This window comes from Scyliorhinus torazame, chromosome 7, assembly GCF_047496885.1.
Source record: "Scyliorhinus torazame isolate Kashiwa2021f chromosome 7, sScyTor2.1, whole genome shotgun sequence".
Classification (NCBI taxonomy): Eukaryota; Metazoa; Chordata; class Chondrichthyes; order Carcharhiniformes; family Scyliorhinidae; genus Scyliorhinus; species Scyliorhinus torazame.
In genome coordinates, this window is record NC_092713.1 from 42,122,565 (window position 1) to 42,141,642 (window position 19,078).

Here is a 19,078-nt window from a genome sequence, read left to right on the forward strand (position 1 = left end):
AAAGAAAAACTCAACCACAGACTCGATGGTCAGTTTTGTCTTATTATAGTTGAAGAATGATGTCTTATTTTAATTGAGCAATGACTCAGGGACAAAATTAGGATATTTTGGGGCGTGTAAGGAGCCCAGAGCTGGCTGTTATTTACACAGAATTTACATTCGGCCCATCGAGTCTGCACCGACCCTTGGAAAGAGCACCCAACATTTCTGGACACGAAGGGGCAATTTAGCACGGCCGATCCACCTAACCTGCACATCTTAGGACTGTGGGAGGAAACCGGAGCACCCGGAGGAAACCCACGCGCGCACAGGGAGAACATGCAGACTCCACTCAGACAGTGACCCCCAAGCCTGGAATCAAATGTGGGACCTGTGAAGAATCAGTGCTAACCACTGTGCTGCCATGGAGTATTTGAGTGATGTTCCGGACCGGAATGATGTAGAGTGAGTGAGTGAGGAGCTCTGATTTCGGTTGTAATCTCTGTGCTCATGAATCACCCTGCTCCTCTCGGCACAAGTGACGTTTTTCCTCTCTCCATTTACCCATTCCAGAAACTCGGCGAGGAGTTGGGTGGGGGAGGGAGGAAAGGGAAAGATTCCCAAATTTAAGAGAAGATGGGACTCGGTCCCAAAGAAATCTGTCCGAAAGGGACGACTTTTATTCGACTTCATTGAAGGGATTATTGCCTCAGAGCGATATTGAAGATTGGATGAGAGTTTGCCGCAGTCTATTTGTGTGGGGACTCCGGGATTTTATAAAATCAGCCGTTTCCAAACCTCTCCGCAATACTTTTTAACGAAAGAATGATTTCGTTCCGGCTGTACTGGTTACTGTTCCCTTTTCATATAACAGGTAAGAGACTTCCCAAATCTCTTAAGTAGAAGAAAATCTCGTTTGTTTATTTTTCGTTTTAGGAGAATATACTTTTATACTTTCAGCCTTATTTTTAAATCAGGTTTTGCATTATTATTCAGAAAAAAGTCGTTTCAAATGTTCTACATGCAAAGTTCCTCCCTCTAACCTCCCTCCAAAAAAAGGTGCCTGGGTGTTGTGTATAACACTCTTCCAGCTTGGGGATTAAACTATTCCAACAGGTTCTGCACTGAGCTCCCACTCACCAAACGCCCGGAGTGGGTTAAATCCTGGATCACCCATGGAGGGCTACAGCTACAGAAAGCTGAAGGAGCAAGGTCTTATTCATAAGCATTTGGTCTGGGGCAAAATAAAATGCACAGACTGTGCGAGTCTCTCCCTCCCATCCCCTCCCCAACTCCCCTTGCAAACATTAGTTTTGCAATGAAAATATTGTTTTTTTTTTAATGCAATTTGTTTTACATTGAGTACTGACACCCACAGAGCAATGCGCCCCCTGTCGGAAAACCCCTCTCGCTACAGCCTCAATGGCATGTGTGCAACACGGTGCGATTGGCGTGTTGAATATTGTTTTTACCCCAAACTGAGCTTTTTTTTCCAATTCTTTCATGGTCATGGAATGTGGGCGTCGTTGACAAGAAGCGTTGGACTGAGCAGATAAGGGTCAACCATATTCATACCAGCACAGTGGCACAATGGTTAGCATTGCTGTCTCGCTCCAGCGACCCGGGTTCAATTCGGAGTTTGTACGTTCTCCCCATGTCTGCGTGTGTTTCCTCCGGGTGCTCCATTTTCCTCCCATGTATAGGTTAGGTGCTAAATTGCCCCTCACTGTCCAAAAGGTTAAAAGTGTTATGGGGATAGGGTGGGGGTGTGGGCCTAAGTAGGGTGCTCTTTCCAAGGGCTGGTGCAGACTCAATGGGCTGAATGGCCTCCTTCACTGTAGGGATTCTATGATCTATTACTGTGGATCTGAATTTACATGTAAAATACACGTTGACACAGTCTGCTCTCTTTGAGAGAGAGGTGACCTCCGATGATTTATCTTGAGGGTCACCAGACCTCAGGCAAAGGTTGTAAAGATGGGGCTATAACCTTACAGGAATTAAACCCGTGCTGTTGGTGCCTTGTCGCATCACAAACCAGCCGTCCAGCCAACTGAGCTAACCAACCCCCTATATGTTCCATGTAGACCAGACAAGGGTGGCAGATTTCTTTCCCTAAGGGGCTTTAATGAACCAGATGGATTTTTAACAACAATCAATGGATAGCTTCATGGGACGAGCTTTCAATTTGAACCCATGTCCCCAGAGCATTAGCATGGGCCTCTGGATTACTGGTCCAATGGCATCAGCACCACACCACCATTCCCCCACTGCCATATTTGTGCTTTGTCTTTACTGATTCAATACAGCGAGACCAATGCCAAACTCGTGTAGTTTGGGGACTCGTTTGATCATCAACTTCGTGTCATTTTGCCGCAAATCTGACCAAATCATAGAATTTACAGTGCAGAAGGAGGCCATTCGGCCCATTGAGTCTGCACTGGCTCTTGGAAAGAGCACCCTACCCAAGGTCAACACCTTCACCCTATCCCCATAACCCAGTAACCCCACCCAACACTAAGGGCAATTTTGGACACTAAGGGCAATTTATCATGGCCAATCCACCTAACCTGCACATCTTTGGACTGTGGGAGGAAACCGGAGCACCCGGAGGAAACCCACGCACACACGGGGAGGATGTGCAGACTCCACACAGACAGTGACCCAAGCCGGAATCGAACATGGGACCCTGGAGCTGTGAAGCAATTGTGCTACCCACAATGCCACCGTGCTGCCCTCAGATCCTACTGGAGAAAATAAATGAGGAAAACACTGACAAATTCCAAAAAGAGTTCATTTGATTGTGCATTCAGAGGAAGCACATAAGTGTCCAGAATGAAAATTTGGAATTAGGGATGGTAAGGCTAATCAAAGAAAAAAGTTCATCCTTAAATTTAGAGAAAGGATTTGCATTTATAAAGCACCTTTCATGACCTCGGCTCTTTACAGACAGTGAAGTACTCTAGAAGTGTAGTTACTGATGTATCGTAGGAAATACAGGAGACAGTTTGTACACAGCAAGCTTCCACAAACAGCATGACCAAATGACCCTGTTTTCAGTGATGTAGATTGAAGGCAAATACTGGTCAGGACGCCGAGGACAACTTCTTTACTCTTCGTCGAAAGATTGCTCTGGGATCTTTGATGTCCACCTTAAAGAGCAGCGAGATTCTCAGGTTAATGTCTCAACTGAAAGGCAGCACCTCTAACAATGCAGCACTACACTGTCAGCCCAGATCTTTGCAGTCAAGTATGTGAAGTGGGACTTGAGTTAAAAATGCTACCAGATGAGCATTGGCCCACACACAAGCATCATATCCAAATTTTTTTTATAAAAACAGTGTTAAGGGTGGTATATAAATGGAAATCATTGTTCTGGAAATGTCCTACATTAAAAAGCAATAGAATATATGGAAAAGTCAGCGTTTTAGTATTGCTACCATACAAAAGTGGTTGACGGAACTTCAGTGATGTGAGAGTCATCAAATCCTCATCATGGCTTGTTAAAGCTTTAAGAACATTAAAAAGCTGCCAACTGATTGATCCACAATCAAACTGAAAAGTGAATATTTTACTCCAAGTGATGTGGGATTACTGAGTTGAATGATTGGAAATATATAAAGTAATATCACAAGCATCGTGTTATATTCTGGCTCCATTCTTCGCCAGAAATTAGCCCTGGCACATTCTCCGTGGGAAAAGGAGTAAATGCACCGGACAATAGATAATGCATGTTGTTGAAGCTACTTAGCAAACTCATGGTTGTTGTGTCGTGTTTAAAAAGCAGTGTCAGATGTTGAGGTTTTTGAACGTGAATGAATGCTGAAAGCTACAAGATTTATTTGTTAGTGGATTTTCGGTTCATGGCCACCTTCCCCCAGAAAAGGTTGCATTTGAATCACTTCTGCCAGCATTTATAAGCATTGAGACTAGCATTATCTTACTGAGAGTTCTGAGCAGTTGCATTTAAGACCCACAACCACCCCACTAAGTTTATCTGCACTGGTACATGAACACAAAACTCCCGAAAGTTTGTACATTAAATGATGTTTCAAAAGCATTTCCTTCCAGCCTTTTCACACAGTAAACCACAATTATCCGGTGACATCAACCTTTACACTATTCTTGCCACTTCTCTCACTCACCCTGGAGGCTGCATTTGCTTTGTTGATAACAGGTTTCAAACTATAGTTTATGGTTTTAAATATCACCACCTAATAACCGAATGTCATTTATTATTCATCTTGAATCCGGGTCTATTTTAATTAAACCCCAAAATTGTCCTGATTTTATCTGCTAGATTTATATTCATTAAAACACTGTTTGTACCAGTTGCTGATACAAATGTGCTTTTAAGTACTTCCCCACTAAATTTTTAAAAAATAATAATCAATTATTCTTGGCACAAGTTGGCTTATATTAACACTGCAATGAAGTTACTGTGAAAATCCCCTAGTCGCCACATTCCGGCGCCTGTTCGGGTACACCAAGGGAAAATTCAGAATGTCCAAATTACTTAACAAGCACGTCTTTCAGGACTTGTGGGAGGAAACCGGAACACCCGGAGGAAACCCAGCCAGACATGGGGCGAACGTGCAGACTCCGCATAGAAAGTGACCCAAGCCGGGAATCGAACCTAGGAACCTGGCGCTGTGAAGCAATAGTGCTAACCCTTGTTTATTTGCACCTTGAATCAAGCACACGTCTGTCATATTCCCAAGTATCAATTCAAAGTATAATATTTTGTTGTTGGAGATGCAAAATGATCTTAATAAAGGAAAGAAAGCTTACCAATTTTATATTGGATTCTCCCTGACCTGAAACCACAAATTCACAACTGAACTCAGCAGTTAACAAGGAAATTTCTCTAATTCAACCACTTTCTCAAGGGGAATATTGGAATTGCTGGCCTTATAGAAATAGGCCAGGTTGAACATAATTCCACCACTACGGTTAATTACCACAACTGATGTTTCATTCACAGTGTTGACATTTATATAGGTACCAACACCATCATATCAGGAATTCTCCTCTGCTAGACACTGCGCTAATATCTGACTACAGAATTTATAGGTTGGTTCATAACAATTTAGTACCTGAAACCTAATGTCACAACAGAAGGAGAGAGCGTATCCATGCCAAAGCAACAGGTGAGTACCCATAGTGGTGCCTGAATTCATCTACCTGCACAAAATTAGGTGTTCTCCACTGACCTGGCTAAAACTGATGAGATCGTAGCTGGTGATCACCAGCCTGGCATGTGCATTCCATGCAGTCATACATCTCAACACACGCACACATATAACAATTGATATGTTAGGAAACATAGGTGATATGAGGAAACAATTAAACACAGCAAGTTGCTGTAATCTGAAATACACTACCTAAAAGGGTGGTGGAAGCAGATTCAATAGCACCCTTTACGAGGGAACTGGATAAGTAAGTAAGTAAGGGAGGTAAGTTTCGGGGCTATGGGGTAAATGGAGCGGAGTGGGACAAATTGGATAGTTCTGACAAAGAGCCAACATGGACATGGTGGGCTGAATGGCCTCATTCTCAGCTGTATCATTCTATGATTCACTGATCATAGCAAAGTCTGATGCTCATGTCTTTGCTTATGTCATGTTTTAAGAAGTGAATTCCACTGTATTTGGATCATTATTTTAACAAAATGTTAAAATATTCCAAAAGTTCAACCATTGTAATGTCTGCCTGATAAAGAATTGGCAAAGGCAGATGACGCAAGCTAAGTTGCACTCTAAAAGCAAAGTAAATGTTTCAATTTGTGTGCAATAAAATTCTGTTAAATACAAGAAAATGTGGCTCAGTGCAGAATGTCAATTATTCATGACAATTTAAAAGATCCATGAAGTGAAATCTAATTTTTCATATCTGATGCATTGAGTAGTTCATAATATTCCTTTTTAAAAATCTTCACAAAACCTGAATAGTAAATACATATTTTAATCAAAATCTTGCATTTGCACACATTCCTTGTCAGTGTAACATTTGCTTCCTGTAAGACGTCGTCTATCTGGCTTTTTGACACCGTCCTATTGTTGTCACAATTGAATTTTCCTTTTGATTTCAGTTGAGGTGCTGATTAGTCTCCCGTGCTGAACTTCCCGAACGCCACATTCGTGCCACGTTCAGCCCTTTCAACCCTACAGTCCAAAAGCTCAGTTCTTGTTGCCAACCCTCTAGGATTGATCTGGAGTCTCAGGAATTGAAGATCTATCTCCTGGCAGTAGCTGTGTGAAAAACCATTGGGACGTTTCAAAAAATGATTGCTTTAGTTTTATCATTTTTTTCAAACATTTCTCTTTACCAGATATAAAAATATATTGAGAATGGGTTTTGGAAATGAGAGGCTGACAGGCAAACAGCATCCAATTGGGTAAAGAACCTTTTTTGTTTTCCGACTGGCATAAGGAGGCAGTGCACCACAAGAATGGATGTGTTGGCCGACTAATGACTGGAGCATGGGGAAAATCATGTGATGAAAGCTCCATTTAATCACAGTCGCTAACCCTACCCTAACTGGACCAGCTTTTAGCATGCAGAGGCAGAACCCTAAATGGATTCTTAATGGTTTTGGGTAGTCCTTGGTATTTCAAGTGTTACCAGTTTAAGTGGCAAGATACTTCTCCAAAGTTGAATGAAATCCACCTAGGTTCTCTGCAGATCAAAAGCTCATTAATGTTTACAAGGTGCCCAGTGCCTGTTGAAGACAGGTGCCTTTGCTGCCTGAAAATTAGCCATGGACAATATAATGTTGGGCATCTTTTAACCACCCTTAGGTTACAGGGTATGGCTCTGTGAATTTGGCAATTTTTGTGCCTGTTTTCTGGTTGGGAAACATGCACCAAGAGGACCAATTTCAAATCTTACATCTTTCCATTCACCATGGTGTTGCTAACTTTTGGTTGGCTCTTAAATCGTAATTTGCTCTGTTTGTTTAACCTTTGCTCTAGAGTCGGCAGGTATCTTTGTGATACCGCCACGAGGTTCAAGTTCAAGTAATGATCACTAACTCAACACACCATTTAGTAAGATTCAAATCAAAACCCATTTATTATACACAGTAAATCACTACTCATGCATAAACTCTACTTTCTGGACTATTCCTATCACTAAAAGGCCTATACTTAGCTTCGGAATTGGCCCACCAGGTCAGGGGAACAAATGGCCTTTCGTTCGATCAGAGTCTGCAGGATTCAAAAGCTGGTATGAACTGGTAGCTAGGAGCGCCTATCTCGTAGTGTGCGTTGACTGGAGACTTACTTTTTTGGTGTGGCAGCTTGGGTAGGTCACTCTCACGGGTTGATTCAAGTTGCTGAGTGACCCTGCCAAAGAAGGACGATTTGAACTTTGGGACTTTACTTTATAGTCCCCAGGGGCTTCCCGCCCTTCAGGGCGGACCCCGTACCTGGTTCCAAATGATTGGACTGCGTTCCAATCACTTGGATCGATTTCGCCAATACTGGAGTTGTTCCCTGATCGCTGAGCGGTCCCTAAATGTCCGTTGGCCTTCCTTTGTCTTGGCTCCTGCTGGCGCCGAGGAGTCTGGCTTGGCTTTATTCACCTTAACTGTTGCAATTGTGCCTTGGAATTGCTCATTACTATGCAGATGGCTGCTGGTTTCAGTGCTGTCTGGTTTCTTACAGGTTTCAATCCACATGTTTTTTGTATTTGCTAGTCTTTGCCTGTGTTGGCTGAATTTCCCTTCAGCCTTTGCGGTTCTCCATTGTAAGTTGGGAAGTGGCCAACCCAGGTGGCTACAATGGAAAATATGATGGTGCAGTACTTAGCACTGCTGCCTCACACCGCCAGGAACCTGGGTTCAAGTCCGGCCTTGGGTGACTGTCTGCGTGGAGTTTGCACATTCTCCCCATGTCTGCCTGGGTTTCCTCCGGGTCCTCCGGTTCCCTGCCACAGTCCAAAGATGCGCTGTTTAGGTGGATTGACCATGTTAAATTGCCCCTTAGTGTCCAAAAGGTTAAGTGGGGTTATGGGGATAGGGCAGAGGAGTGGTCCTAGGAAGGGTTGGTGTAGATTTGATGGGCCGAATGGCCGCGTTCTGCACTATAAGGATTCTATGAAATGAAAGAATGTATATTTTGTATGTATCTCATGTTTATGCAGCCCTTCCTTTTGGCAAAAAATTCACTTCTCCTTAGAAATTCCAAGTTTTTGACTGAAGATATCTGCGTAAACCTACCGTGTTGTAATTAAAACCTTTGATCTGAGGTGGGATGTAATGTCTCAAGCTTTGTACCTTCCAGCTCCTCAGCCCATAGTGCAGAGAAATGCCTAAGCACCAAGGTGCTCTACTTCACTAAATTAAAAGCAAAATACTGCCATTGCTGGCAATCTGAAATAAAAACAAAGAGCTGGAAACAGTCAGCAGGTCAGGCAGCACCTGTGGAGAGAGAAACAAATTAATGTATGACTTTGAAATGGGGACTGAATTATGTGTACATGTCCACATTCTTCTAATTTTGATTCATTTGAAGACTATTTGTTCATGGCTGGTTCATGATGCAGAGCAACGCTAACAATGCAGGTTCAATTCCCGTACCGGCTGAGGTTGCCATGAAGGACCCGTTGTCTCAGCCTTGTTCCTTGTCTGAGGTGCGGTGACCCTCGGGTTAAATCACGACCAGTCAGCTCTCTTCTCAAAGAGGAGAGCAGCCTATGGTCCTCTGGGACTACAAAGACTTTCATTGATAGATTTATTTACTTATTACACCTTTTATTTAGAAACTGAGTCATTTGAGAACCAATTCTTATTTACAATAACGACCTGGCCAAGAGGGTAACGCCGCAATACACAATAATATAATTAATGTAAACATTTAAAACAATCAAATACAAACTAACAGTGAAAGAAAATTGACAGTTTAACAAGTACAAGTATCAGTCAACAGAGCCTTAACCCATAAGGTATTGGCGGAGTGAACAGCCAAATTCCTTTTTCAGGAGTGGATCCATCTTCCAAATGGTCCACTCCTCTAACATACATTTTGTTGGTCCTGTTAAGTAAAATCTGAAGGCGCTTATCTCCTTTGAAGAGAAGCAGCCTGCGGCACATATTCTGTAGATGCTGCTTCATGCTGCCAGCTAATGGAGATGGGCACAGGTTAGAGTTTGGGACAACTAGTCCATTCATTCATTCACTGGCCACTGTCTAACTGCTCCAGGAACAAATCAATAAACTCATCGCACAACACTGCATCTTTCAGGCAGTCAGATGAGTTAGGGTCTCAAAGGCAATGGAATGGTAATACACAATAATATAATTGATGTAAACATTTGAAACAATCAAATTCAAATCAATCAAATGGAATGGTGACCATTGTCATTACTTGCTACATACATGGGGTGCAATTCAGTGACCGCGTTATGCCCGGCACGGATCGTGGTGCGCCGGGTGAAGAACAGGACAGGGCAGAATTGAGGTTCGCGCCGTGGCATAAATCAATTTAAAAAAAATAAATTTTGAGTACCCAATTCATTTTTTCCAATTAAGGGGCAATTTAGCATGGTCAATCCATCTACCTCGCACATCTATGGGTTGTGGGGGAAACCCATGCAAACACGGGGAGAATGTGCAAACTCCACACGGACAGTGACCCAGAGCCGGGATCGAACCTGGGCCCTCGGCGCCGTGAGGCAGCAGGGCTAACCAACTGTGCCACCGTGCTGCCCAAGTGCACAAACCAATTTGCGATTCACCTGGCCCGATCCCGATGGCAAGTTCCGGACCACGTGCAAAAATGGCGAGAATATCATTAACCCTCATTTGCAACGGCCTCTAGGGAATTACCCAACTCCTCCTCAGGGGGTTTACGCTTGGTCAGGGGCTAACGTGTTCCAGGTCAGAGGTAGCCCCTGGTACCAACAGGGTGAGGGGCTTTGCATCTGTGAGGCCTTCAAACCATCTTTAAATATTGTGGAGACCCATAACACAGGTAACCACAGCTGCAGCCTGTTTGTTCTACAAAACACTCTCAGGACAGAACACTGCTGTGGCTTCTCTCCTGAACGTAAATTTCACTTCCTATGACTGTGAGCAGCCTCTAGCTTCACAGCTGAAGACTCTCTCAAATGAGGAATTAGCCTTGTTAGTTGTGAGAGCACTTCACATTTCTCAACTCTCAAGTACCACCTCGAGGGCACACGGGCCATGTCTCAGAGGATGATTCGTGTACTACATGCCCAGCAAACGTTGATGCTTGACCAGTGTGCCTGAACCCTAGGAGCGTCAATACCATAGAGGCAGCTGCCAAGACTAAGATACACTCTTCCTGGCTGGTCCGTAGTTCCCCGTCGGCAGCATCCACCGGCTGCTATGCAAGGGTCACTATGCTAAGTGGGTAGGCTCCGAGACCCCCACCTACCTGGCCGCCGTGCCAGAGTACCTGACCACCGAGATCCTTGAGCTTGCCGGCAATGTGACCCAGGAGAACAAGAAGATCTACATCGTCCCTGCCACATGCAGTTCACCATCCTCAATGAAGAGGAGCTCAACAAGCTGCTGGGTGGCGTCACCATTGCCCAAGGCGATGTCCTGCCCAACATCCAGGCTGTGCTGCTGCCCAAGGAAACCAGGCACCCCAGCATGGTTTATGCCTGAGTAGTAGAGCGGAATAAAAATCTAAAGGGTAAGTCTGTGGATAAGCAGAGGGCAGCTGAACATGATCTCCCCAATGTTCCCGGCAGAGGTCTGGGGTCTAGGGTCTTCCATTGTGGCTGGGGGTGAGTGTGCAAAGCAAAGTTTGCCAGCACAACTGGCTTGCTGGATGGCACTCTGAAAGAAGGCAGGGCACGGAAGGGTGGGGGAGGCTTGGGGGATTTGAGGGTCCCAGGGTGGAAGCCTTAACTGATTGTCTGTCTCTCGCCTCCAATTCCTTTCAAATAAAAAAATATTTGCTGGAGTTGAACCCATGGAGGCAGCCATTGAATTCCTTGTGGCAGCCGAGGCGGGCAGACACTGGAGAAGGCGGCAGCAACGCCAACACAGGCTGGAGGCAGCACCACATGTGTAGGGGCCACTACACACGCTGATTACCCGGCCATCCATCAGGCTGAGAAAGGATCCAGAATGGGAGGCCAGCGAAGGCCCAAGGTGTACCGGCATTATTGGCATTCCGATGAGCTGACGGACAACATGTGCCGCAGAAGAGTGCATCTCAGCGGGTAGACAATGCGGCATCTGTGTCACATCCTCGTGGACATGGTACCTCGTGGAGGAGGAGGACACCTGCTCCCGGTGGCCGTGAAGATCCCTGCACCGTGAGCTTTTATGCCACCGGGTAAGGCCAGGGCTCCAATTGGGACCCACCAAGATGCCCGGGCTGCAGGATTTGCTGCTATCGCCGCAATGCCCCAGGTCCTGGGGACAATCGATGAGACACATGTCGCCATGCGAGAACCGTGGCATCAGGGAGTGTCCTATATTAACAGGAAGGAATTCCACTCCCTGAATGTTCAGATCGTGTGTGACCACCACCTGGAAATCATGCATGTGTGCAAACTACCCTGGGAGCGTGCATGACAGCTACACCCTGGGGCACTCGGAGATACCCGGGGTCCTTAAGGGTCGTCTCAACATGGTGGGTTGACATGTGGGGAACATGAGGTCATGGCTGACACGGTGCGGAGGTCTGAGACTGAGGCAGTGACCCAATACAATTAGGCCCACGTTGCCACGCATGCTGTCATTGAACGGTGCATCAGGCTGCTCAATATGTGGTTCTGATACTTTGACAGGTCTGCTGGTGCCTTGCAGTGCACCCCCAGAGGGTCTTCCGTTTTGTGGTGGTCTGCTGTGGCCCCCACAACCTGGCAAAGCAGACCTCCCAACACACCGCCCCTCCTGGACCATCCTGTTCCCCTCTCCATGGGTCTGTGTGACATCACTCCAGGGTGATGGGCCTGTGTCGGCACTGTCAGTGGGTCACCATACGAGGCTGGAGAGTGATGATGACCCGCTGTGAGGAAAGCTGTAGTGCTCCTCTGTCTCTACTGAAGTCTGATTCCTGTCTTTCTGCTGACAGCGCGCTCACACCCATCCTCTGAACGGGGTCTGCATCGCGGGCTTTTGATCTTGGACTACTGTGCTCAGGCGATGGGGAGGGCAACAGGGTGCAGGGGTGCAGGCAGGCCTGCTGTGAAGATTAACGTGATAGAGGCTTCACATGTATGAGGTGTGACATATTTTAATAGCGAACATTTCACTGTGATAGATTTCCATTCCCCACAGTGCCCACTCAGTGTTCCTCACTCTTCTTGATCTTCCACAGTCCAGTGCTACATCCAGGTGTGTCCTCAGGATGCACATCAGAGATGGAGGCAGCTGAATGCTGTATCCTTTGATGCGCTTCATGATCTTTCTTTGGAGGGCCTGGATCCGGGGGGGCCCCAGCCAACCTACCGGTGTCACTGGCACCAGCCTGTTCTAATCGCTTCCCTTGAGAGCCCTGGGGGACTCCATGGGATGGTGGGGCAGCTGGAGTGAGCTCCAGAGGCCTCTTGATCATCTGCTGCTGCCAGTCCTGGAGGCTCCCCATTGTCTGCATCAGGGGGTCAGCGCTTTCAAGGATGGTCCTCAGTGACTGGGCCATGCTCTGGACTGCTCGGCAATGTCCACCTGCATCTGGGACATGTTCCTCAGTGAATGTGACATGATGTTGAGGCCCACAGCCATGGTCATCTCAGAGTGAGCAATGCCTTCGGTACCATCATTCAAGACACGGACGTCTTGCTCCAGGTTTTCCACTGCGGTCGCCACCCTAGCAGTGTTGGCCTCTGTGGCACACATTGCCGGCACCATCTTCTACGGCATCAGGTAATGAGACTCCTCCAATCGGCCTTGTAATCATTCGAAATGTCACTGACATCCGCTCCTGAAGCTCACGTCTGTGTCCTATCATCTGCTTCAGCTCTGGGAGAACATTATCCAGGGGCTTGGCATCTGCTAGAACCCAGCTGTGTCCTGGGATGCCACAGACCTCCAACAGCTGAGTCCCTTGGATGTTCCTGCATCCACCTGATGTCCATCACAGCAGATTGTGTCCCCAAAACCTGCCCACTGTTGCCCACCGAGCTCTGTGTCTCTAGGCTGGAGGGAGGTGAGGATGCTCACTGTGATGCCTCGCCGGTCTCCTTGGAGCTCTCCTCCAAGGTGTTCTCTTGGGTGGCGGTGAGGTACGACTCCAGATGGCCCGACCTCATCACATGGTGATCCTGCGAGATAATGGACATGTGGTCAGTGAGAGGGAATGATCATTTTGTCTGACATGAACAACTCATTTGAGACAGGTCATCTGGGTGAAGGTGCAATGGATTCTCACCTCTCTGGTGCAGGTAAACCTCACTGTCTCTCTCCTCGGGCAATCCAGTGATTTCCAGGGCCTATTCCTCAAAGGGGTGATGACTCAAACCTATGGGAGCCCTCCCCCCGACTTGATCCTTTCCTGTTCATTATGGGCTAGCTTCTCCTGCGGACACAGAGAGGGCATTGTGAGCTGCATGCTTTATGGGTCGGGGGGGATATGGCAAGTGGCATGTGCGGGCATTGCTCCTGGACATGAAGGGGTTGTGCTGATGGGTGCCAGGGGCTTCTGAGGAACATGGACCAAGATCAGATGTGGGAAGGGTGCGAGGTGTCAGCCAGTCGATTGGGAGGGGGGGGGGGGGGCGGGGAGGAGTGGCGTTTGGGAATTTGAGGGGTGGCAGGCGGAACGTATGCCAGAATAGTGATGGTAACTTACCCTTGCAGCTCAGTGGAAGTCCCTGGTCTCCTTCCAGCATTGGGCGGTGGTTCTCCTAGTCACGCTGCCCACACTGACAGCTGCTGCCACTGCCTCCCAGGTGACATTGCTGACCCTGCTGCTGGTCCTCCAACCCGCTTGAGAGCAAAGGGTGCCTCGTCTCTCATCCATAACGTTGAGAAGCCTTGTGAGGTCAGCATCCCCTAAGCAAGGAGCAGGTCTGCATGCTGCCATGCTTGTGTGTTGATTGGGAGTGAATGGTGAAGGAGTGCTTAAAAATAGCTCCCCCTTATACCGATGAGCCACTGAGGTGTAAGTCGGGCGAATCAGATAGCGAGGGATCCCGAACCAGTCATGTGAAGAATCTCATGGGGGCTCATTTTTGGCATTAAGTGCCGTTGAATATGGGCCCTGATCTCGCCAATGCGGCCGTCGTGAAACTCTCCATAAACCCGCCCAAACCGGACTTTAAATTGAGTTGCACCCATAATGTGGCAAGGATTAACGGTAAGAGGACTGGTAAAGTTTTTAAAACCAACAAAAGATGACCAAAAGAAAAAGAAAAAGAAAGAGGGGGGAAATAAATTGAGGAGGGTAAACTAGCAAGTAATATAAAATGGACAGTAATAGATTCTTTAAATATACAAAAAAGAGAAAGGCCAAAGTGAACATAGGCCCCTTAGAGAATGAGACTAGGGAAATAATAATAGGAAACCAGGAAATGGCAGAGGAGTTAAAGAAATATTTTGTCAGTCTTCACGGTAGACGACACTAATAACATTCCAAATAAACTAAATAATCCACGGCAAAAGGAAGGGAGGAAATAAATATAGTAACAGTCACTAGAGAAAAGGTACTAAGAGAAACCAATGGGACTAATGGGCCATAAGTCCACTGGGCCTGAGAGATTGCATCCCAGGATATTAAAGGAAGTAGATACAGAGATAGTGGCTGCAATGGTAGTAATATTCCAACATTCTGGAAAAGTCCCAGAGGATTGGAAACCTGCCAATGAAACACCCATATTCAAAAAGGGACAGAGACAAAAAACAGTTTGCTTAACATCTGTCATTAGGAAAATTTTAGGGTTGATTATAAAGGATGTAATAGCAGAGCATTTAGAAATACATATTATAAATCAACCAGAGTCAGCACGGCTTAATGAAGGGAAACTCGTACCTTAGAAATTAATTAAAAGTCTTTGAGACGGTAATAAGCAACCAAAAAGCATTCGATATTGTACCACACAAAATGATATTTGCTAAGATAAGAGACAATGGATTTGGGAGTAGTATGCTAGCTTGGATAGAGGATTGGCTAACTGATAGAAGATAGAGTTGAAATAAGAGAACAATTTTTAGGCTGGCAACCTGTAGCTAACGAAGAGCCACAGGAATCAGTCTGGGCCAAAATTATCTACAATATATATTAATGAATTGGATGAGGGAAGTGAATGCACTATTGCCAAATTTGCAGATGAGACAAAAAATAGCTGGGAAGGCAAGTGATGAGGATGACACGAAGGGGATGATTCTGAGCCTGCGTTAGCCGTGAGTGGGAATGCCGGCACCGGCACAAAGTCCGGAGAGAATCGGAAAACGCGTTTCTCTTCGGCAAGATCGTGATTTAGATTTTCAACCCGCTCACTGGTGAAGTAACGTAAAACATGCCGTGGGAGCCCGGGAAGCTCATTTTAATACATTAGCATATATGGGGCTGGTTTAGCACACTGGGCTAAATCGCTGGCTTTGAAAGCAGACCAAGGCAGGCCAGCAGCACGGTTCAATTCCCGTACCAGCCTCCCCGAACAGGCGCCGGAATGTGGCGACTAGGGGATTTTCACAGTAACTTCATTTGAAGCCTAATTGTGACAATAAGCGATTTTCATTTTTTCTTTTCATCATTAGCAAGCACTCACTGCGGGACCTCCCTCCCCCCCCTCCCTCCCTACCCCCTGTCCCTCCCTCCCTACCCCCTGTCCCTCCCTCCCTACCCCCCGTCCCTCCCTCCCTACCCCCCCCTACCCCCCCCACCACCACCCCGCCCCCCCTCCCCCCTCCCCCTCCCCTCCCTCCCCCCCACCGCTCACTGAATATTCAGCGTGCACCGGCTTGACACCTCTGCCTTATGAGGCATGAAGACCCTCTCACTGGGAGGGAAGACAACTGCAGTGTGAGCAGAACCCCACACTCGAGCAGCACTATAAGGACAAAGGGCTTAAGCTGCAAGGAAGTTTAGATCCACTTGTCAGAGAAGTTTGACTGTCAGGAATTAGGGGCTGGATGGTTGACGGGAGGCTTGTCAACTCTTCAGCCCGTGTGACCTGGAAGAATGAGGGTGTCCTCTAGGGGTGCGCTAATCATGCTAATTGCATGCTTCACTCGACTCAGCTGTGCCTCGTGTGCCGTAAGAGGCAAGCATTTTCCTGATATACTACTCCTGATATACTACTTCACCCTTCCTTGACTAGTCAATTGTACCAATGAAATCTGCAGAGCTAAACATCAGTGCCACTGATTGGAGCCAAGTTCTTAACCCGAGGGTCCACGAGCCTCATCCTGGCGGAGTTGAGAAGGACAACTGTGGGGAAGTAGCTATAGTGTTAGAAGGGAGAGTGTGAGGTTTAATGGAGAGGCACTCACTAAGGAAGAAGAACATGGGTGAAATTCCCAGAGGCCTAGAAGGCTGAGAGTCAGGGCTTTCAAATTCTGACCTCGGATGACTGTCTGTGTGGAGTTTGCATGTTCTCCCCATATCTGTGAGGGTTTCCTCCATTTGCTCCGGTTTCCTCCCAGTCCAAAGATGTACAAGTTTGGTAGATTGGCCATGCTAAATTGCTCTTAAGTGTTCAAAGGTTAGGTGGGGTTGTGGGGAGGAGGGGGTAGGGTGCTCTTTCAGAGGGTCGGTGCAGACTCGATGGGCTGAATGGTCTCCTTATACACTGAAGGGATTCTGTGATTTCTAGTAGTACACTGTGATTGACAGCTTTCACAAAACAGCAGCAGTCTTGATTCACACAGAGGGATTTGAGGGTCCTTGTGCATAAATCGCAATAAGCTAGCATTCAAGTTCAGCAGGCAAATGGAATGATGACCTTTATTTCAATGGGAATGGAGTATAAAAATTGTGAAGCTTTGCTAAAACTATACAAGGCACTAGTTGGACCACAACTGGAATATTATGAATAGTTTGGGCGCCCTTATCTAAGGAAAGATATACTGGTATTGGAGACAATCCAAAGAAGGTTCACTTGGTTGATCCCGGGTATAGAGGGATTTTCTTATGAGGAGAGGTTGAGGAGGTTGGGTCTGTACTCATTGGGGTTTAGAAGAATGAGAGATTAACTTATTGAGACATACACGATTCCCAGGGACTTGACGGTGTAGATACTGTGAGGCTGTTTCCCCTTGTGGGAAAATAAATCTAGGGCCTGAGGACATAATATCAGAATGAGGAGTTACCCATTTCATAGATTATCATAGAATTTACAGTGCAGAAGGAGGCCATTCGGCCCATCGAGTCTGCACCGGCTCTTGGAAAGAGCACCCCACCCAAGGTCAACACCTCCACCCTATCCCCATAACCCAGCAACCCCACCCAACACTAAGGGCAATTTTGGACACTAAGGGCAATTTATCACGGCCAATCCACCTAACCTGCACATCTTTGGACTGTGGGAGGAAACCGGAGCAACCGGAGGAAACCCACGCACACACGGGGAGGATGTGGAGACGCCACACAGACAGTGACCCAAGCCGGAATCGAACCTGGGACCCTGGAGCTGTGAAGCAATTGTGCTATCCACAAGCACGGTAGCATTGTGGATAGCACAATTGCTTCACAGCACAGACAGAGATGTGGTGGAATTTCTTCTCCCAGATGGTAGTGAATCAGTGCAATTCTTTCCCATAAGGGCTGTGGAGGTTGGGTCATTAAGTATGTTCAAGGCTGAGATAGACATTTTTAATCAGTCAGGGAATCAAGGGTAATGAGGTAATGGGGATAAGGCGGGAAAGTGAAGTTGAGGGTTACCATATCAGATCAGTCATGATCTCATTGAATGGCGGAGTAGACTCGATGTGTTGAATGGCCGACCTCTGTTCCTACGTCTTGTGATCTTAGGTTTTCTAAAGACCCACTCACCTTTCCGCTCCTTACCCCACCCATTGAGATGATTCTTGACGCTTCAGTTTGCGATCTGGCAACTCGCCCATCCCTCTCCTCGGTTATCTCACTTCCCAACACCTTCACCAAACTCCCCTCCCCCAACTCCTTTCTTCCTTTTCTTCTCCACACCCTCCATCTTGTTCCTTGCCTTTCCCGTTCCTCATTATCCATCTTGAGTTCATTATCTCCTCATTTTCTAACCATGCTTGATCTAAATACAGCCCTTTATCCTGCCTCCCCATGTGTGAATGGCAGAACAGACCCGATGGCCTGAATGGCCACCTTACTCTGGTCTTGTGGTATGACACTACAAGAGTTTGAATATCAAGTTGTAGCACTCCCCACAAAAGTCTGTCGACAACAACCTCGTCATAACAATTAGTGTTTTATAGCGATATCATAATTGTAGCTGATTCACACTGGAGAACACATATAAACAGAATCTGTTTGCTTAATTCGATTTGAAAAATAATTGTTTCAGTTACCAATGAAATTATCATCAGTAAAATAGAATATTTGAAAACAACATGTGTGATTTCTCTATATATCCAATTCAAATTGGCAGCACAGTTGCTTCACAGCTCCAGGGTTCCAGGTTCGATTCCCAGCTTGGGTCACTGTCTGTGTGGAGTTTGTTCATTCTCCCAGTGTGTGCGTGGGTTTCCTCCGGGTGCTCCGGTTTCTTTCCACAGTCCAAAGATGTGCAGGTTAGGTGGATTGGCCATGATAAATTGCCCTTAGTGTCCAAAAAAAGTGAGGTGAGGTGGGGTTACTGGGTTACGGGGATAGGGTGGAGGCGTGGGCTTAAGTAGGGTGCTCTTTCCAAGAGCCGGTGCAGACTCGATGGGCCGAATGGTCTCCTTCTGCACTGTAAATTCTATGATTCTATGAAATCCTGATTTCACGGGCGGGATTCTCAGCCCCGCCACCGGCATGCGATTCTCCGCCGGCACCTGTCCTCCTGCGTCATGTTGGGCCGGCGCAGCCAAGGGAGACACCGCGCATGCACAGAAATTGCGCCGGTGGGACTGCGCATGCACGGGTTCGCGCCGGGCCCACTGCGCGTGCGCACATCCCCCGGCGCCCATTCCACGGCCGGATCAGCAGCTGGAGCGGCGTGAACCGCTCCAGCGCCGTGCTGGCCCCCTGTACAG

General features: G+C 46.9%; 1 protein-coding gene across 2 annotated transcripts in view; it reads left to right on the forward strand.

The window, feature by feature from the left end:
- Positions 1-335: 335 nt before the first annotated feature.
- tie1 (tyrosine kinase with immunoglobulin-like and EGF-like domains 1) overlaps positions 336-19,078 on the forward strand; it is a 118,214-nt gene continuing 99,471 nt past the window's right edge. The window contains exon 1 of one of the 2 annotated variants that reach the window (XM_072510607.1): positions 336-853. In XM_072510607.1, coding sequence (XP_072366708.1) covers positions 805-853 — 49 coding nt within the window. In that variant the 5' untranslated portion in view covers positions 336-804. The remainder of the gene's footprint in view (positions 854-19,078) is intronic. The other variant, XM_072510606.1, reaches the window with a different exon arrangement.